General features: G+C 37.1%; 2 protein-coding genes across 2 annotated transcripts in view; one reads left to right on the forward strand and one right to left on the reverse strand.

Annotated features, from left to right (window-relative positions):
• Positions 1 to 22392, forward strand: part of LOC149264306 (poly [ADP-ribose] polymerase 1-like) — a 321134-nt gene that overhangs the window by 6471 nt on the left and 292271 nt on the right. The window lies entirely within an intron of this gene.
• Positions 773 to 18396, reverse strand: LOC149264307 (uncharacterized). The gene is made up of 12 exons (XM_089369677.1): positions 18211 to 18396; positions 17953 to 18003; positions 17101 to 17194; positions 8675 to 8899; positions 7786 to 8552; positions 7557 to 7703; positions 7373 to 7383; positions 6447 to 6514; positions 6208 to 6299; positions 1648 to 1728; positions 1353 to 1550; positions 773 to 1250 (listed from the first exon to the last, which is right to left on the reverse strand). Exons 1-12 carry the CDS (start codon positions 18394 to 18396, stop codon positions 1002 to 1004), a joined length of 2169 nt encoding a protein of 722 aa, XP_089225803.1. The 3' UTR covers positions 773 to 1001.

Genomic DNA, 22392 nt, shown 5'->3' on the forward strand with positions numbered 1-22392 from the left:
CTTTTCCTTCCACATACATACAATTGCTCCAAAGGCACCAGTGGGTCACTAAAACGAGTGACCACAAGAAGAGACACAATTGTATTAATCGAAAGAAAATACAAAGTTGCTAATTAGAAATCTATGGTCAAACACTATTGTTCTCATAAGTAGTGTTTGTTATCACATGCATTTACAGTGGCCATTCAAGTTTCAATTTTATTAGATCAATTGGAACTTGTTTGGTTCACAATCAATATTTTCTATTCAACTATATGTGTTTTATGTTTCGCAGATAACATAAAGAACAAAACAGTAAATCTCATCCTCTCATCAATAATCACTATTAAGTTGTTTACATATTTTACTCTTCAGTGAGCCAATGAAGTGTAATTAAGATGGCCATCATTCCAATGTCAGCCAATGGAGTGTAATTATAAACTCATCCAATATAGATCAACCACAAGAATAATGTCAAGTTGTATCATCCAACAATAAGTTTTTCTTTTCAATTAACAAGCTACCAGTTCTTTGGCTGTCGCATAAAATATAAATTGAGGAGTTAAAAGACACTAGGGCCATTATAGCTAAACATGCATCAAGGTTTACTGCTTTACCCGATCAGGATGCAAAAAGAAATGCTACAACGCAGTAGCAATGGATTCATCAGCGAAAATTGGCCAGACTTTAATTAATTCACAAAAACGTTGAATGATATCAATTGTTCAAAAGTTTTAAACAAGTAAAGAAACACAAGAGAAAAGACAATAAATGCTCACCAAAACAAAAGAGATGTGCAAATGATTAAATTAGTTACTGAGGTGTGCTGAAATGCCTTAAAAAGTGCTTATAGACTTTAACTATATTTATTAAGGACCCCAACTGGAATTTGCAAAGCAAAAGGTTTTTCCCCGAGGTTTGTTATTATCATGTTCTCGTTCTCTAAAAGTTTGCTCCAAGTAGATCAAGTGGGCAAGGGACTTTACATGGACTCCACTCAACTTCAAACACAGCTTCAGCCATTATGCAGAGTGATTGAAATTGAACACAGCTAAGTAAAGAAGACCAACAATTGAGCTATAATCAGTATCAGGGACTCCTCGAGCACCAACTGGACACAAAACAGATGAAGACTCCCTAGCCTTTGCCGCTGCTCGCATAGCTTCCAAAGCACTGATTCTAACAGGACGCTTCTGCATCCTGTTTTCCATCCTATTTACAACCTCGATATCATCAGGATCAACAGTGGACGGGTGTGGAATAACTTCATCCTGCCATTTAACACACAATACATGTCAGCCTGTACTACTATACTCTGACCAAATTACAGACCTAAACCAAGATTTGAAATTGTGGATAACAAATTTATATACCTGATGCTCAACAAATATTCTAAGTGGTGTACACCATGCACCTTTATACTGCAAACCAAGAGAACTTCCTCCACTTAAACCAGTGGCAGTTGAACCACTTGGAGAAGAAGGTATACTTCGTGCATCACCCTCAACAGAAACTCCTGGCGGCTCACTTTGTGACCTCATTGCCACTACATATTCATATGTCGTAATTCCCTGCTATTCAGTACTCTTGTTAAAGGATGTTAAGTTTAGTGAATATAAATCAACAAAAGATTGTTGAGAACCATATGGATTTTTAAATAAAACTAACCTTTTTAATCAGTGTAATATGAAAAAAGAAAAGCTCTGCTAATGGCATTGAAGCAAGTAAGGCCACCAATGTACATACTACCTGCACGAAGACAACATCAGAACTCAGTTTCAGAGACAAAAGCTTACTAAAGTTTTATGCCGGTTATCAAACTTAGAGTACCTTAATATTGGCTGAATGTTGTTAGGTTTATCAAATTTTATAGAACCTCTTCAATGAATTACTGTCCTTCCTATAATTCAGGAATCATTCAACATTTTCATACAATTTTTTCTCTTGTGATTCTATACAGGCATTCTGTGGTCCAGACTCCAACATAACATTCTAAGAAGTTTTCCTCAACCAACATAAACTTTAGATCCTTCTAGAAAATCTCTGAAAGAATACAATTTCAGTTCACTGAAACTGGGTAACAGCATGCCAATCACAGACAAGAGTGGACAAACATACAACCACATAGATCATCCAAAAGCATATTTCATTTCAAATACATGACAAAAATATGTTGTTCAATGTAAAGCAATTTATCTTCCTAGAAATGAAGCAAGTTTTGAACACATACATAACCAATAATCTCCCTAATCTATCAGAAATCTTGTGTTCCTCATAATATCAACTCAGCTTTAGATTTTAAAAGGGAATGATGTGTATGCCCAACCAAGCTCACAGGATTTTATCATGCATCAATATATCCACCATCCCAGCTTATTATAAAGCCTGAGTGTTCCATTTTGACACTGAAGTAAATGTTGATGCTCAAGTATTACATTGCCTTTCCAGGACTTTTAATGCTACTACTGCAATCGACTTAACTATCTCCTATTATAAAACTTTTATAAAAAAGCAAACTTAGCCATTTGCATCAGCTATAGCCTTTCATAATGCATTTCCACAAGATTATTCACTTTATGCATGTGCAGCCACGCAATCGGATGCTGACAATTGATCATCAATAGTTTTCCCCCAGACAAATGTCAAATATTAGATAGCTCCATTGCATCTTAGAAAGCATTCACAGAGCCTTCAACACTGCTCCTTGAGTCCCCAAAAGTCAAACAGGATATCATTGCAGCTGCAATGACATCTTGTAACTTGTAAGAGAGTAATAGGCAGATCCAAACTTCTAGGTATGTCCAGAAAAATTCAGAGCGACTGAGTCAAACAGGGTATGATTTCCAACATAAATAAACAAAATCCCAGATACTGTTGAGGCATAGATAGGAGCCTACTCAGCATTAGTATCTTGATCACTATGCATCTGCACATTAATAATTGCATGGGCAACATATATGCCAGGCAAGCTACATAACCTGTCAAAACCCATAGAATGGTTTGAAGCATCCTCATATGTGTATAATAATCTCTCTATGGATAAAATACCACTTTATATTCTCCTTGAAAGTTGAAAGTTGAAACCTGTCATCTGCATCCAAGGAGATTAGTTTGGCTTTCATGGATGATGTACACAGAAGATCTCCAAGTCACTTGAATAGCTTCATTAACCTAAGATAGCAGTTACCACCCCACTCAAAGCACTGAACCCCTAGATACACTTGGCATCATGTGAACTGGTACCTGCTATTCTATTAGACAGATGAGAGTTTACCCTCAGTAACTGTGATTGGAAGTTAGGCATTTAGGGGGCTACATTGATTATATCCCGAGTTTATCCCTTGGGATTTGAATATGGGATTTAGCAAAGAATATAACTTGTATTAAGCATTCAACCTTTGGGGATAAAGCTACGCATTCATGCCTCAGGACATGGCTTTCCAACTGCACCCTTTTGTAGAAGAGGGAACATATGCAATTGTGTATGTTTGATGGAGGCTATAAAAAAGGCCTGTATTAATCTAGTATTGCGGAGAGTTTGAATAAGATAACAGTCCATAACCACAGAGAAGATAGGTGGTTAAGGCATCATAGCTTCAATCAAACACAACAGAGATTTCCTTCATTAAGAGAAATTAATTATTGTGGAACAAAATCCCTTGCAGACAACCGAGAACATAGGAAGTTAAGGCATCATGGCTTCAATCAGACACAACAGAGATCCCCTTTATCAAGGGTAATTATTATTATTGTATAAAAAATCCCATACAGACAATACTGGTAATGCCTAATAAACCACCTTTGTCTAGCAATTGTTATGCATATGGGTTTATTCACAACACACACCCAACATAGATAGAGTGATTATTAATGTAAAAAGAAACCTGATCAGTTTGTAAAACCTTGCATAGATAACAATCACAAGCTAGAGGGCAAGGCATGACAACTATACAGCCAATAATGTTAGTATACTATTACTACTAGAGTGAGGGGAGGATGCTATCAAATCAACCCAGTGTCTTGCATCCCAAAACCAGCTTTCAGATTCATAAAGCATGAAATAGGCTAAAGGGATCGGAACATTAACCTGTTGGTTGAGGGTTTTGTTTATATCTCTCTGTGATAATGGAACTGGTTGCATTGTCTAGCCTATCCAATGAAATTTGTAATTGCACCAGACCAGACAATCCTTGGAAACAAATATATAAAGAAGACTAAGTTGATATCTCACGACACAAAAACTTCATAGAAAAGAAGAAAACTGGAAACCCATAATAACAAGGCTGCAATTTTTCTTATAAAAATATCTCCCACTGCAACGAGTTCATAACATAAATTTAATGGCACTGCCCTGCAATAATAAATTGAAAGGTATGTGGTAAAAACGACATGGTCTCTAATCACTTCAATATCTATCTCAGCGGGATCAGTGGCCTGAACCTCATAGTGAAAACCATCAAGTTCCCTTTTCAGTCTGTCCTTAGTTGTAGCATTAAGCATCTTTGCTCTAATTTTGGATACATCTGGACACCTCAAAATGCATGGATTCCGTCACTCATACATAAAGACAATATTTTAAATAGATAAGAGTTGACAAACAAAAAAAAGAAATGGGTACCCCCTGCATGAAGCTCAAATCACTTAACCACTTGAGATAGCTCACTGAAACTGTACTTGCAGAGTGATAGTTCTACGTAATACAGAATCAAAGTTCTACATCATAAAAATTATGAAAGGCAAACCAAACTGCAACCTGAGACCCAGCACTCTGAAAACCAACCAGATCGATACAACCTGAGACCAAGTACTCTGAATACCAACCAGATCGATACAACCTTTTGTATGCGCTGAATATCCATGTATAAGCAATGAAACAATAAAGCAAGAACCATCAGACAAGGCTGCAATTTTTCTTATAAAAATATCTCCCACTGCAACGAGTTCATAACAAAAATTTAATGGCACTGCCCTGCAATAATAAATTGAAAGGTATGTGGCAAAAACGACACGGTCTCTAATCACTTCAATATCTATCTCAGCGGGATCAGTGGCCTGAACGTCATAGTGAAAACCATCAAGTTCCCTTTTCAGTCTGTCCTTAGTTGAAGCATAAAGCATCTTTGCTCTGATTTTGGATACATCTGGACACCTGAAAATGCATGGATTCCATCACTCATACATAAAGACTATTTTAAATAGATAAGAGTTGATAAACAAAAAAAAGGAAATGGGGACCTCCTGCATGAAGCTCAAATCACTTAACCACTTGAGCTAGCTCACTACGCTGGAGATTTTTTTATAGTCAACATAAGACAATTAAAATTGACTTGATACATATAACGATCATGTTTCAAAAATAAATAGATGGACCTACACGTAAGCAGAGAAGCAAACAGTTCCGACTCCTCCAGTGGTAACCAAAAGGAAAACTTTACAAATGGGTGAAATTCATTGCCACCTGTAGCATGTAGTATAAAGGAGGACAAATGAACTTCTGCCCGGTTGTCGGAGGATTCAGAAGCTTCAAAAAAGGCCTGTAGCCTAATGGCATGTAGCAATCTAGCATTGCAGAGTGTTTAAATTAGATAACAGCCCAAAACCAAAGATATCATCCACAAATGAGATGCAATTAAGGGATCACGGCTTCTATCAGACATGATGTTATGAAAATTCAATGTCGATACAAACTGGACCAACAGACAGATTTTTTTTATCGTTGAGATAAGACAATTTGAATTAAGATCATTAAGTTTTAAAAAACTTAGATGACCTTACACTTATGCAGAGTAGCAAAGGTTCCTTCTCCTCTAGTAGTTATCAAAAAGGAAAAATTTACAGATGACTAAAATTTCTTAATGCCTTTATCCTTTTGTAGAGAGGAGGACAATGAACTTGTGCCTGTTCAATGTAGGTTTCAATAAAAGGCCTGTATCAATCCGGCATTGCAGTGTTTGAATGAGATAATACTCCATAATCAAAGAGAAGATCCACAAAGAGAGGCGGTTAAGGCATCATGGCTTCAACTAGACACAATGTTGTGAAAAGTCAAAGACGATAATGGACCCATAGACTGAGATTTTTTTTTATAGTTGACATAAGACAATTTCAATTAATATGATCCATAGAAAGATCATTAATTTTCAGAAAAAGTCATTTAAAAGAACCTTTTTCATTTATCTACACAGAAAATTTAAAAACAACATATATTTTCACTATCAATATACTGACCTCACAATCTGAGCCATTGTTTCTGTCCCAGAGGCTACCTGCAATACTTCCAATGCATCCAGGTAAGCTTCGTCCCACCTCTGCAAAGCTTCCTGCACATTTTTCATTTATTAGTCATCAAGGTTTCTCAAACCCTCTTTGCATCCAACAAAAATTCATGAGCAGACTAATCATGTATAAAAGGACTTAAGACATTCAGTAAAACTTTCTCTGTCAATAAATACACCCTCTAAACATACGTCCAACAAAGCCCACAACTAATATCAAGGAAACCTCATGGTATCCAACAAGAATTGGTGATGAGCACCTTTCATTCATACATCACGGCTTTGCAAGCCCTCGTTACACCAAACAAGAATTCGTGACAAGACTGATCATTCAAAAAAGGACTCAAGACATCCAGTGGAACTTTCTCTGTTACTAATATACCCTATAAGCATACCGCTAACAAACCCCACAACTGGTATCAATGTTTGACAAAAACTCATTGTACCCAACAAGATTTGCTGAGCACAACATTCATTCATAAAGGGAATTACACACTCGATATAATTTTCTCTGTTACCAAATAATCCCTCAAATGACATCTCCAACGAGCCCCATGATGAAAATATTTTTTTTGCCAAATCAACCCTTAAACGAAAGTAAATTTTATAGCAGATAAAACATCAAATGAAACATCAAACAAACCCCAAGAAAAAAATCTCTTTTAACAAATAAATCCTCGAATGACATCACCGATAAATCCCGTGATTAAAATAATCTTTCCAACTAAATCCTCGAATTGATCTCAAATAAACCCCAAAACTAAAATTATTTTTGTCATCCTCAAATGATATCAGCAACAAACCCCAGAATAAAATATTTTTTCTTCAAAATAAATCCTCAAATGACATCTCTGACAAACGCAACACTAAAATAATTTTGCCCTGTATTGCTGCACAGGAGTTTTTTTTTGTCTGAGAAGCCTCCCCTATAACGATAAGGCAGGTATCCTTGCAACATTCACAGCTCGCATAGGCGACATGGCCAATGAAAGGTGAAACATGCCTTTGGAGAGCAAATTCAAGACTAAACTAATTTTGCCCTATATTGCTGCGGAGGCCCTTTTTCGATTTTTAGAAGCTTTCTTACCAGGAAAACTCCTTCTAAGACTCTCACTCACAGCTTGCACAGCTGAGACAGGTCATACAGAGTAAAATATGTCTATAAAGAATTTAAACCTCGGTGAGGAATATTATCCCCTCCGCTTAACCATAAATCCAAAACCCGGTTAAGGGTCCCCGAGTATACTTACTAACATGTCAAATATTAAAATTTTCTCAACCCTAAAAGAAAAAATCACATACCTTTCCCAGGGCTGCTAGCTTCTCCGGCAAAATTGTGCTGAAACCCTCCCCAGCCATGTCTCCATTGTGATCAGAAACATCATTGTTCCGTCCTGATCTCTCGTTAGGTCCGAGGCATGGTCTTGCATGAATTGCAGAATTATTTTCCTGCAATACCAAATATAAAACGTTACGCCCACTTCAATAATTACTAAAAACCCATTATTAACGAGACAGACAATGTACCTACAGTAGCAGATTGCGAAACATTAGATATTTCCCAGCCCTTAACATCTTCACCATTGCTGTTTCTCAAAACCTTCGAATCCGCTCTGAAGAGCCCGCTGACAGAAGTCCTAACCACAGAGCTCCTGCCGACCCTGGACAACGACAGAGACCTCAGATAATCCTTGCTCGAACTGACAGCATCACAACACGACGACGACAGCGATCGAACCGACAACTTCTTGGCAGCTACCTCGGACGCCCACAGGTCGCGCCTCTGCAAGCCCTTCTCGATCGGTTTAGGCCCCGAATTCGTCACCGCTACCTGTTTTTCATTCTCGTGAATGGCGATCAAATCCTGGGGACTCCCGATGAACGGGTGCCTGCCTTGCAGAGGCCTGACGCCGTGCAAGACCGGGACAGGGGACCCAGGTTCGAGCCTGTCGACGTACACGAATTGGCCGAGCTGAAGCTTGTTACTCAACACCAGGTCGACATCTTCGTCTTTGAGAGAAACATAGGTAGCATGCGAGGAATCCGAGACCTTGACATAAAAACCGTGCTTCGGCCACAGCGCGTCTCCGTCAAGATCGGCGGGAATGATATCGATTACCTGCAGTAAAGATGATCTGTGTTCTACGGCCGCCTTAACATCCGAATTCATGTGCTGCAGAAGTCGCTTGAGCATCCCGGCTGTTAACGTCGTCATTTTGAATCCCAATTGAAACCATAAATCCAAATTAATATACAGTTCTGGCGGTCTGTGTGCGCAGGAATCGATTCCAGATGCTGCTGCAAACAAGACAGAAAAGAAACAAGAATCGGAAAAGAAACAAGAATCCTAATTCCAATAGCCCGCCATTAACTATCAAGAAAAAGCTACGAACCCTTAAGTGGGATTCAGATTGTCAAACGTGGACGCCCATGACCAAATCCCGCCACAGGCGAAACTCGATCATTATTCTGAGGAGTACAGCCGCGAAAATCCTCTAGCTCGACTTTCAATCTCAAGGGACTTTTCTTCTTCTTGGCATCCCCGTGCCCAAAAACCACCGCCTCCCCATTCTTGAGAGCCAGAGTAGGTGGTAACCCGCCCAAGCGCCTACAGCTGCGATTTCCTCTGCAAAATACCTTCGAACCTGAGACATACAGAGTCGGCTAATAAGCACTCCACCAGAATCGATAAGAAGAACTGCAATTGTGCAACCTTGAGAGGGTTTCCGTTGAGGTTTCGCGAGACTCGAGCAATACAACTCGCGCCAGCTGCAGAGGTTTTGCGAGACCTGGGCAATACAACTCGCGCTAGCTGCAGAGGTTCTCGGTTGAGGCCATAGTAATTGAAGGGACCATGACGAATATCGTATGTCAGTGGAAAGCAGAAGGGTCGCGCCAGGTGTCAACCTGACAATGAAAAGGACGACGAAACTCTGTTTCAAAGGAAGGCCTATCGGCCTAATAATTCTAATTTATAATTTTATTATAAATAATTAGTTTTTAAATAAATATTTATTAATAATGTTTTATTCCGTTTTAAATAAATATTCATTAATAATGTTTTATTAATATAAATATTGTTATTTAAATAAATATTTATTAATATAAATATTGTTAATTAAATATAAATATTAATAATTAAATATTGTTAATTAATTAAATATATATTAATAAAATGTTCTTCCACTATAAAATGATTGATCATCAATTATGGTTAATCATGGTCAAACGTCGCACTACGACAAACAACCATGGTCAATCATAGTCAACCATGATCTGCCACAATTAATGATGGTCAATCATGATTAACCATGATCAACCTTGATTCAAATCTCTTTCATCATGATCAACTAAGGACAATCATGGTCAACCATGTTTTATAAAATCAAACATGATCAACCATGGTCGAACTTCGCATTGTCACAAAGATTGTCTCGATATGAAAATCAACCATGGTCGAACATCGCATTGTGGCAAAGATTCTCTCGACATGAAAATCAATCATGGTCACGCTTTGTCAACCGTGGTCCAACGTCACATTGTGATAAGCTTGGTAGGACCTTCTCATTTTCGAGTTTTTACATGTCCGTTATTCACCCCATTTTCGGGGAGGGTAGCACAAGAATCGAACCCAAGATCTCCGGTTCGGTGAGACTTCATTTCCACGGCCATTGCCACTTAAGCTACCCCATGCGGACATTCTTAGGGCATAATATTATTCATAGGGTTTATAATATTAATCCTAGGGTTTAATGTAAATCCCTTGGGTTTATAATCATGGTCAACCATGGTCCAATGTCACATTGTGTCAAATATTTTCTCAATATGAAAATCAACCATGGTCAACCATGGTCCAACATCACATTGTGATAAAGATTGTCTCAATGTTAAAATCAATCATGGTCAATCATTGTCAATATGAAAATCAACCATGGTCAATCATGATTAGTCATGGTGAGTCGTGGTCAGCCATGGTCCTACCCCACATTGTAAGAAATATTGTCTCAATATGAACATCAACCATATGTGAACCATGGTAAACCATGGTGAACCATCATAAACTATTGTCAACCATGGTCCAATGTCGCATTGTGACAAAGATTATCTCAATATGAAAATCAACCATGGTCAACCATGGTCAATATCTATGATTAAAGTGTGTTAAAGATTGTATCATGGTCCAACATCACATTGTGGAAATCATGGTCAACCTTGATCCAACGTTGCATTGTGACAAAGATTCTCTCAATATGAAAATCAACCATTGTCAACCATCGTCAATCATGGTCAACCAGGGGTCAGTGTCGCACTGTGATAAATATTCTCTCAATATGAAAATTATTCATGGTCCAACGTTGCGTTATGACAAAGATTGTCTCAATATGAAAATCAACCATGGCAAATCGTGGTCAACCATTTTCGTTTTTGGGTTTATATAGCTTCGGTTTACAATATTAATCCCTTGGTTTTAATATTATTCCCTTTGGTTTTCTGTATTAATCCCTTGGGTTTATTAGTGCCTTGGGTTTATAATATCAATCCCTTGGGTTTATTAGTCCAAGGTTTCATATTCCTAGGGTATAATATAAATCCCCTAGGTTTATAATATAAATTCTTGGGTTTATTAATCCCTTAGGTTTATAATACCGCCAATATGGGTTTGTGACAATTTTTCTCAATATGGAAAGCAATCATGGTCAAGCAAGGCCAATTAAGGTCAATCATGAACAACTATGGTCAATCATGGTCCACATTAGTCATACATGGTCAACCATGGTCAATTATGGTGTACCATGGTCCAATGTCACATTGTGATAGAGATTGTCTTAATATGAATATCAACCATGGTCAACCAAGGTCCAACGTCGTATTGTGAGAGATATTTTCTTAATATGAAAATCAATCATGGTCAACCATGGTTAATAAGCATGGTCACATTGTGACAAAGATTGCCTCATGGTCCGACGTCACATTTCAACAACAATGGTCAACTATGGTCAACCATGGTTCAACGTCGCATTGTGACAAAGATTGTCTCAATATGAAAATCGACCATAGTCAACCATGTTCACTCATGGTCAACCATGGTCAACCACGTTCCAACGTCACACTGTGATAAAGATTGTCTCAATATGAAAATTAATCATTATTAATCATGGTCCAATGTCGCATTGTGAAAAAGATTGTCTCAATATGAACATGAAACATGGTCAACCATAGTTAACCATGCTCAATCATGATCAACCATGGTCAACCATCCTCTTGAACCATGGTAAATCATGATAAACCATAGTCAACCATGGTCAACCATGGTCCAATGCTGGATTGTGACAAAGATTGTCTCAAAATGAAAATCTACCATGGTTAATCATGGTCATCCCTGGTTAATAACCATGGTCATCCATGATCAACCTTGATCCAATGTCACATTGTGACAAAGATTATTTCAATATGAAAATAAACCATGGTCAATCGTGGTCAATCATGGTCAACCAGGTTCCAACATCGCATTGTGACAAAGATTTCCAACCATAATCAAATTTCATTAACCATCACTAATCATTTTCAACCACAGTCCAGGGTTGCATGTGACAAAGATTGTCTCAATATGAAAATCACCTATGGTCATCAATTTTTTATAACCATGGTCACATTGTGTCAAAGATTGTCTAATGCTCCAATGTCACATTGTGAAATAATGGTCAACTATGGTCCAGCCTCGCATTGTGACAAAGATTGACTCAATATGAAAATCAACTATGGTCAACCATGGTCAAACATGGTCAACCATAGTCCAACGTCACATTGTGGCAAATATTGTTTCAATATGAAATCAACCATGGTCAACTGTGGTCAACTATATTTGTTTTAGGGTTTATAATATTTATCTTAGGTTTTATATACCTTGGGTTTAATATTATTCCCTTGCGTTTTTAATATTAATCCCTTGGGTTTATAATATCAATCCCTTGGGTTTATTAATCCAAGGGTTCATATTCTTAGAGTTTAATATTATTGGTAGGGTTTATAATATTATTAGTATTACTTAATATAAATCTTTAGGTTTTTAGTATTAATCCCTCAGGCTTATTAATCTCTTAGGTTTATAATAATCCTAATATGCGTTTGTGACAAAGATTTTCTCAATATGGAAAGCAATCATAATGAACTATGGTGTACCATGGTCAATCATGGTCAACATTGGTCAAACATGGTGAATTATGGTGTACCAGGGGTCAACCATTGTCAATAATGGTCAACCATGGTCAACTGGGGGTCAGTGTCACATTTTTATAAAGATTCTCTCAATATGAAAATCAATCATTGTCAACCATGGTCCTATGTCGTATTGTGACAAAGATTATCTCAATATGAAAATCAACCATGGCCAAACCATGTTTGTTTTAGGGTTTATAATATTTACCTTAGGGTTTATATAGTTTGGGTTTACAATATTAATCCTGTGAGTTTATTAGTGCCTTGGGTTTATAATATCAATCCCTTGGGTTTATTAATATAAGGGTTCCTATTCTTAGGGTATACTATTATTGATAGGGTTTATAATATTATTCCTAGGGTTTATAATCCATTAGGTTTATAATATAAATTCTTGGGTTTATTAATCCCTTAGGTTTATAATACTACCAATATGGGTTTGTGACAAATATTCTCAAGATGGAAGGCAATCATGGCCAACGAGGGCCAAGTAAGGTCAATCGTGAACAACCATGGTCAAATATGGTTCACATTAGTCAAACATGGTCGACCATGGTCAATTATGGTGTACCATGGTCCAATGTCATATTGTGATAGAGATTGTTGTTGAATTTCCACGACCTTGGATCTAGGATAGAGTCTTAAAATCTTTGACGCTACCAAACCAAGAATCTCAACCATAAACTAGTTTGCACAGTGGAAATATAAAGCAATAAATCACATATGCACAAATATACACATTTTTTAACAAAATTGTGCAATCCCAATCTTCATTATATTAAACCAAATCTAAATAATACAATAATAGATGGTATAAAAGATACAATGACAAACTTCGCTGCAACTTCTATGTCGTATCTTGTCCTGTTGGTCCTTCGCTTCCATACTGCTCACTAGTAGTTCCTTATTCCATTAAGGCCACTACACATCGAGAGTCCAGGAAGGTTGCCATCACAATATTGCATGCCACTTCTGTTGCATGTACACATGCTCATAAATTTGTTCTCTGAGTAGGCCTAATTACTGAGCTCCAATCTCCCTTCTAGTAGCCTCTTTTGTCCATCAAAGAGCTACTCATAAGGCTGCAAACTTCACCCAATCACACACCAAACAACACCCTTCTTGTATGCTACTCTAGGGCTACTTTGGGTAGCTAACACGCTATCCTCTAATTAGATAAATGGCACCCAATCCAATCATTATAGAATTTGCACCAATGAAGACACACGATAACCCAATATCATCTCCAAATTGGCTCCCACAGGCTGCAAGTCAATCTGATCCAAACCGGTCACCTCTTGACCCAATGTTCCTCCACAAAACACTGATGTCATTTATGATTACATACTTTTGTTTGCTACAGTCCTGGTTAGGGCACTTACTGCAGCCCTAAACACACCCCATAGTAAAAAAACCAGGCCTTTAAGGGCTATGAGCCACCATGAAAGGATTCCTCTAAAGCCACGCTAACTCCTTAGGGCATTGTCCACCCTTGACAACCATCACATAGTCCCTAGCTGTGTGCTATGGCCTGTGGCCTAGCACAACAATTGTCTTGTAGCCTCAACCTCCAAGAATGGTGCCTAAACAGTCCTCCAACAACAGTGTATGGTTCCTCCTATACTCGGCCCAACAACAAGCCTAGTCGACCTCTAGAAGACAAATGTTTTAGCCCAAAAAAATACCCCTATACCTTAACTTACTCGGCCTCTAGTACAAACTCGGACCCTTCTCCTCATGTTGTTCAAAACTCCTTCTTTGTTGCGGCGAGGCTTGAGATCCTCCTCTCCACCAAGTCTTTCTCTAAAAGAGATATCACACAAATGGATGCCTATAACACATCAAATCAACCTTTATTTATAGCCAATAAAGGGGCTCCAACGAATTAGTGAAGAGACACACCTATTGTCTAAATTTTACTTAAAGCCCACATGACTTGAAAACCAATAATTACTTGTCAACTTCAAAAATTCATTTTTCCACTTCTACAACTCAGAATTCAATGATTATCAAAGCGTTTCATTCTCCTTTATGCCCTCTATTGTCTCATTCCATCACATGTATAAATGTGCTCCCATAAATTCCCCAAACACGATTGGGTGCAAAACCCCATACTTGGGTTTCAAGCCCACAAGTGACCCTTGTTGCACTTTGCCCTCCAAATTTTGAACCCTGGGGCTTGGAGTACCTCCCAAGCTACACAAATAAATACTCCCTCTTAGCACGAGAGGTAATTCCAAGACTAGGAAGTAACTCATCATCATCATCACCACTCGCAACACTTCCCACATAGGAAATTTTAGGGGCGAATGTTCGCCCTTTGGCGAAATTAAGGGGTTTTAAATTTTTAGTGGGCGAATATTTTGTATCATAATACATTTTTACAAATCACCTCAAATAGCCCACCGTATTTTAAGGGAGATGGTAAAAAAGGTAAATTTAGCCCTTGAAATTAGGAGTTACAACCTTCCATTCGCCCATTTTCAAGAATAGGTTTTGTTTAAGTGAATCCATTCGCCCATTTTCAAGAATAGGGTTTATTTAAGTGAATCCTATGGGCCAAAAGCCCAAATACCATATTTATAAAAGAGGTATGGTAAATTAATAAAAATATAAATAAATGAGAGGTATGGTAAATAAATAAAACATTTTTTATATTTACTCCATAAGTCACCTTATATACATGCAAGGGTGTAAACAAATAAAAATATAAGTAAAGTGGAGGTATGGTAAATAAATAAAACCTCTTTTTATACTTACTCAAAAGGTATGGTAAATAAATAAAAATATAAATAAACTAGATGCATGGTAAATAAATAAAACCTCTTTTTATATTTAGTCCATAACCCTCGTTCTATTTATGAAGGCTCAAGAAAGAGGTTTTATTTAAGTGAATCCTATGGGCCAAATACCATATTTGTAAAAGAGGTATGGTAAATTAATAAAAATATAAATAAATGAGAGGTATGGTAAACAAATAAAACATTTTTTTATATTTACTCCATAAGTCACCTTATATTTACGAACACTCAAAAAATGCGTTATATTTAGGTGAAACCTATGGGCAAAATACTATGGGACAAATACCATGGACTAGATTGTTATTAATACCATGCAAAAAAACATTATTAACCCTAATATTAGTATTAATAAAAATAAAAATGGCACATGGTATTGACCCATGGTATTCACCAAAATGGCACATGGTATTGACCCATGGTATTCACCTGGAATGTAGCCTATTTAAATGGGGGAATTAAACCAGCATAGATCCATCTTTACTCTGGATCTACTAACCCTCGAGAGGTATCAAATATCGTGATATGCAAACTAGCATAGAGTGAAAAAATATTTGATCCGATCAAGAGTAAAAATGGATGTTGTAATTTAATGTATGTTAAACATTTTAGCTTGGTTAAAATAAAAAATAAAATAAAAATCAACTATTAATTTTATTAATTCTTATAAATTACTAATAGTAATTTTTAAGCTCCAGGTTTATGATAACCCATGGTATTGACCCATGGTAATACCATGGTATTCATGTGAGCATTGACTATTTAAAGGGGAAATTCTATCATCTTAGATCCATCTTAATTCTGGGTCTACCAAGTGATCAGAGGGATAAATAGATTTCATCCCCCTAAGAGTGGTAGATGTGGAGTTAAGATGGATATAGGTTGGTCTTTATGATAATGAAGATATTAAATAGACTTAGGAAATTATATTGTAAAAACATCTTAAGGTGAATGGTTAAAGCATAGACACTGGACAAGTATATTTGTATACTTCTGTTTTAAACTGAAACAAATCTAGGGCTAAAAGGAATGGATTGATTGCACTAGTCATCCTTCTATAACTTTCCAACATATGCTAGAGTAAACAGATTGTAATTTGGGTAATTTTTCTAATTGCAAACAGGAATATACTTGTGTATTGGCAGGGTGGTTACGAGGTCCCTAGAAGTGATGAATTTGAATTTTTCTTGGTTTTATATATAGTATTAGGTTTTTTCTCATGCTTTCTGTGAATGGCACAAGTGAATTTTAACCTACACCCACTAGGTTATCGATATGTAATTTCGATAATTTTGATTTCAAAAGATATTTTAAAGAAATGCAATGATTTCATTTGTGTATTCAATAAACACAAGATTTTATAATTGAGTAAAATATTCGCCATGCCTGGTGAGAGATTCGCCAAAAAATTATATATACATATCATATTATTGATAAAATCGCCTTCCATTTTTCCTATATACCATGGAGATTCGCCCATTTATTATACATGTAAATTTAGGGGGGGTTCTTAAAATTTTCCCTGCTTGCCCAACTCCTCGCAGTCACAATTGCAACAATCCCTGTATGGTGAACTACGCCCTTCTCAGAAGTGTCGTTGTCACTGTTGGAAGCACCCTGCTTCTTCTTCTTATTCTATGATGACTTCCACTCTCTCTATGATTCCTTCTTAGCACTTGTAGGATCACCTGTTCTCCCCACTAACCACACGATCTTCTTGGGTTGTAGAGTCTCCCTCTAAATCTGTAAGCTCCCTCTCAAACTAGACTCCCTTTGAGTCTTTAAAACTTGGACCTTATCGGGAAGGTGTACTTCCTCTCTGGAACTTGTACCTTCTCCTTTAAATCCTGCACCTGATCCTGCTTCTCTGGAGCCTACACCTACTCCACCTGGTTCTTCCCATGATCCACAGGCTTTCCCATCAACCTGTAAAGACCATGATCTCTAACTTCGAGTGCAATCCCATCAGACCTAGAGCCTCTAGGCCTGAGTCTTGCCTTCCCATCCTGGAACAAGACCTCAAACCCCTTCCTCTCGATCATCAAGATGGAAATCATGCTATATCTGAGTCCTGGTATGAACACTACATCTTGGATCCGCATCACACGTCCTGTCTCCATCCAAAATGGCACAACTCCTCATCCTTGGATCTCCGTTGACTCGTTACCCAACACCATGTGCAACTTCAAGTCCCATTCAAATAGAGTCTCAAAAACCTCCTGTGGCCCTGTCATATGCTTCATTACACCATTGTCCATGTACCATCCATCCTCATTGACAATACCCTATGAGAAATGAGAAATAATAGTAAAGTCCTCCTTTTCCAATCTCCTAGAGAGATCATCTATCTCAGCTGAAGTGGCAACATCGGCAGCTTGCTTTCCTTTCCTCTTCTCATCATCTCCCTTCTTCTTCATCGGACATCTTAACGAATAATGACTCGTCTCGCCATAGTTGAAGAACTTGAATTTACTCAAGTCCTTCTTGTGCTTACCCTTCATTCGTGCTGCAAATGCCACGTCATCATCGAAAAAATTCTTCTTTGGATGAAGATCCTTGTCTCACAACTCTTCCTGAATGATGTCATCCCACAGCCTATCCCAGTCTGGCAGCTTCTCCCTAGAAATGATCCCTTTGATGAAGGGCTTCCATTCCTCAGTGAACCCTTTCAAGGAAATCCTTACCATATCTCCATCTGCGATAGTCACATCGATGGCAACAAGCTCCTCTTTGACCTGAGAAAATCTCATGAGATATAAGGTCACTCTTTTACCCTTTATCATCTCGGTGGACTTCAAGTTATCCTCCAATACCAGTACCCAGTTCTCATTCTTATTTTTGAACAAATTCTGAAGAGACAACCACATCTCATGTCCATTGTTCTTCTTAGAGAAATGAGGTATTAGGGCATCCTTCACACTATCTAGGATGATCAATCTCACTCTCACATCCAAATCATCCCATATTTCTAGCTCCTTAGGGTTGGTTGGATTCTTGATATCTTTTTCGGAAAAATTCCAGATCTTGTTGACCTGCAAGACCAACTTGATTCTTTCCTTCCAAGCAGTATAGTTGGAGAACCCTTCCAACCTATCCTTGTATGAGAGACATGTCTGCAACTTCGACATTGTAGCGACCCCTTCACTTACAATGTGATCAACTCCCTCTCACACTGTACTTTTTTGTGCACAAATCTGATTTACTTCCTTCCAAAGTAGCTCAGAAACGCTCTAATACCATGTTAAATTTCCATGACCTTAGATCTAGGTTAGAGTCTTAAAATCTCTGATGCTACGAAACCAAGAATCTCAACCATAAACTACTTTGAACAGTGGAAATATAAAACAGTAAATCACATATGCACAAATATACACTTGTTGATAGTGATGGACCCGCCAACATGTAGTAGATCTCCCCGGTATGAAGTCCCAACTAGACCTCACACCGTTTGGTGTAGGAGTCCCATCCGGTATGATGGCCTAGTTTCCATTATCTTAGAGCTTTGCCTTAGCTCTTGCTGTTCAACACATGAGAGTGTTATGCTTGTATCTTCAAAAAGAGAGGTGAGTGTGCTTGGTGAGTGCGTAATGTAAGTTGCATCCCTATTCTCTTACTGTAAAGGGGAGGGTAAGAGTGAGCCTCTAAATGAGAGGTAGTAGTACCACCTAGGGAGAGACACATGCGAAAAAACAAGGGTCTATCCTGCATCCAACGGACTAGTCCATAGCAGGTGCGGCAGTCGTTAAAACCAAAGTGCAAAGGGAAAACACGTACACCATCCAACAGAGTAGTCCACACGGAGGTGACAGTCGTTATAACCAAGAAAATGAGAATGGTATGTCTAATGTCCCGCGGAGTAGTCCACACGGACGAGACAATAGTGATAAACAATACAACACATCTTCAACAATGTAAGTAGCAAAATAATCGAAGTAGTTCAACTGTCTTAGTACAGGTTAAGAAAACATGCATTACAAATGTTTAAAGAGTAGTCTTACAAACATCTACAAAACATGTGTGAAAACATGCTGGCCTGAAACAAGCTTTTGAATTAAGAAAATGTACCAAGACACACTTATACACCATACATCACTAGTCCCAGTAGTGGGACATTGGAGCCACTCCTCACTCCTCAAAGAACAGACTACATACTCTTAAGGCTATGTGGGAGGAGCCAAGGTGAAAAGTGATTTCTCATACAATGGGAGGGGTATATATAGCCAAGGGTGATGCTTGACCCTTGTGACTCTTGGACTACCCTCGTGACTGTTCAACTTCCCATGACTTTTCAATTGACATGACTCTTCAACTTCTGTGTGCATCCATTGGACTTCACTTTACATTACATTCAGTTACAACAGATATGGCCCATAATGGTGATGTGGCCGAGACAACTCATGACACAACTCGACATGACACTGCTGACATGTACTGGTTGACTATGGTGTCCATGTCAAGTTGTTGTGCTGTTGAGTGATGGATGTACTCTTGGTGTGATTTGTCTTCTCCTCCGCATGGCATAGTGCTGCGAGGTCTTCGATGGTCTTGGTCTTGCTTGATGGTTCAATGCATGTGTTCCTCTTGCTTGTTTCTTGATATGCTTGGTATGTCTGTCTAGCTGCAAGCAAGTCTTTTAGCATGTGTGCTCCTTCTTCATCTTGTTCGTCATCTCGCCATGATCTACTAGTGTACTTGTTCCTGCAATTCACTCATGACAAGATGGCATCAAATCCAAAACCTCCTAGTCTAGCATGATGCATTGTTCTCGTGTTCTCGGTTGTGGCCACGGGCGGGCATGCCACCACCGAGAACACGAGAACAATGCATCATGCTAGACTATTTTTTTGGTTTTTTTTTTTTTTTTTAATGTTTTTAATATTAGTTTTACTAGTTTTAATTATTTTTTTTATTTTATTTTTTAATTTTTAATTTTTTAACTTTTCTATTTTTTTAAATCTATTTTGTTTTTTTTTCTAGTTTTTGTTAATGTTTTTTTATTTTTTATTTTTTTATTTTTACTTACTTATATATATATATATATATATATTTTTTTTTTCCCCTGGGAAAATCAGTAACTTTCAATATATATATATATATAGATATTAATTTTTTTTTTTCCAAATTCTTTTATGGTTTATGAGATAATTTTTTTTTAACATTTTTTATATATTTTTTTGTCTTTTTTATATATATTTTTATATTTGTTTTTTAAGTAATCAACATTTTAATCTTAATCTTAGTAGTTTTTAATTTTTTTTTTGGTTAATTTTCTATTTTTTTTAAATCTACTTTTTTGTTAATGTTTTTTAAATTTTTCTATTTTTACCTAAATTTTATAGTTTATTTTCAATTTTTTCTTTTCTTTCCCATATTTTTTTTTTTTTTTTGCCAAATTTTTTTTCATGGTTTACAAGATATATATATATTTTCCATTTTTTAAAACTATTTATTTGTTTATAATTTTTAAGTTTTTTTTAGTTTTTAAATTCTTATCTTTTATAGGTTAATTTTGTTTTGTTTGTTTTTTACAGTTTTATGATTGATTTTTTTGTTTTGTTTTTGTTTTTAGTATATATTTTAATTTATGTTTTGTTATATTTTAGAACTTTTTTTTGTTTTGTGTTTTTTCATTGTTTTAATTTAATTTTATGTTTTCATTATTTGTTTGAAATTTTAATGTTTTTCGGGGTCATGATAAAATATTTTACGCCATTATTTCGAAATGTTGAAATTTTACCCTTGAAAAAAAGTGTTATCCCAACGTCAACACTTTTCGTTTTGAGGGTGTTTTTTGCACAAAATTTACCATTGAAAAAAAAATGTTATTCGAACATCAACACTTTTCGTTTTGAGGGTGTTTTTTGGACAATTTTTGCACAAAAAATTGGTTTTCACCGCCATTTTTAAAACATGTTGAAAATTTACCTTAAAAAAGAAGGTGTTATTCCAGCATCAACACTTTTTGTTTTTAGCACTGTTTTTGATGTTTTTATGGGGATTTTTGGCCAGAGTTCCCGTTTTGAGTTTATAGTTTATGTTTCAAAGTTTACATTGTTAAAGCAAAGAACAAAACAATAAAACATAGCGAAAAAAGAAAAGAAAAGAAAATAACAACCTTGAAAGAAGTATGTACATGGTGCGGGGCGCGGCCCCAGATCATTGAAAATAAAATTTTAAGTCTTAGCCATTGATAGGGAGAGTGTCAATCTTCCCGTCAAGTGATTGTCAATGATACGTGTGTTGGCCAAGCTGCTTGTGAACTATGAATGGGCCAATCCACAGGGACCGAAACTTCCTATGTTTTCCTTTGTCTTCGTGGGGTTTATCCCACCGCAAGACTAAGTCACCCAAAACGAAGCTGGTATTCCCTGAAGAATTTCTATCGAACCATCTCTTGATACGGTTCTAGTGAAGTGTGAACTTTTCTTTTTCTTTCACCCTTTCTTCCTGTAGCTTGTGTAATGTGTCCATCCTACACTGAACCAATAGACACAACTTGCCTTGGGACACTTGGGACAATTAGAGAGCAGAGAATTAGATATTCAGTGGGAGGATGGATTCCTTTCCATTACTTGGAAGTAGGGGGAGGTATTCAGAGAGGGTTTAGGTGTGACTCGGTCAGCCCATAAATCATTAACCAGAATGGAGTGCTAGTTTCATTTTTCAGAGTAAATGGTATTTTTTATGATGTGGATAAGGTTTCTGTTTGTAGACTCGATAATACCATTTCCCTATGGGTAGTAGTTAGCTGAATGATTTAACACAATACCATTTTGCAATGCAAAGTCATAAAGCTTTAACGAAGAAAAATACGTTGCATTGTAAAAAACAAGTGATACAAGAATGCCAAACCTCAAGATGATGTTCTGTTTTAGGAAGCTAATGACTTCCTGGTCATTCACTTATTTCAACGGAACTTCTTCCATCCACCATGTGAAGTAGTGTGTAGCAGTTAAGATGTAGAGGTGCTGCTTTTACGAATGTGGGAAAATCTCGCCAATGATGTCCAAGCCCCACCATTGGAATGTTTTGTCCACTGTAATAGGTTGTAGTGGGATTGTTGAGCTTCATTTCTATCGGAACATCTCTGACAGACCGGACACTTGCGGGCATAGACGTGCATA

Source organism: Pinus tabuliformis, chromosome 6 (genome assembly GCF_031772625.1).
Source record: "Pinus tabuliformis cultivar Carrire ecotype Pingquan chromosome 6, CPIR1, whole genome shotgun sequence".
NCBI lineage: Eukaryota > Viridiplantae > Streptophyta > Pinopsida > Pinales > Pinaceae > Pinus > Pinus tabuliformis.

Coding starts and splice junctions, on each gene's coding strand:
- LOC149264307 (XM_089369677.1), bottom strand. CDS start 18,396: ATGTCGAAGTTGCAGACATGTCTCTCATACAAGGATAGGTTGGAAGGG. Junction 7,704..7,785: donor ATGTTTCGCAATCTGCTACT/GTAGGTACATTG, acceptor TTGGTATTGCAG/GAAAATAATTCTGCAATTCA. Junction 6,300..6,446: donor AGTTGTGGGCTTTGTTGGAC/GTATGTTTAGAG, acceptor AAAAATGTGCAG/GAAGCTTTGCAGAGGTGGGA.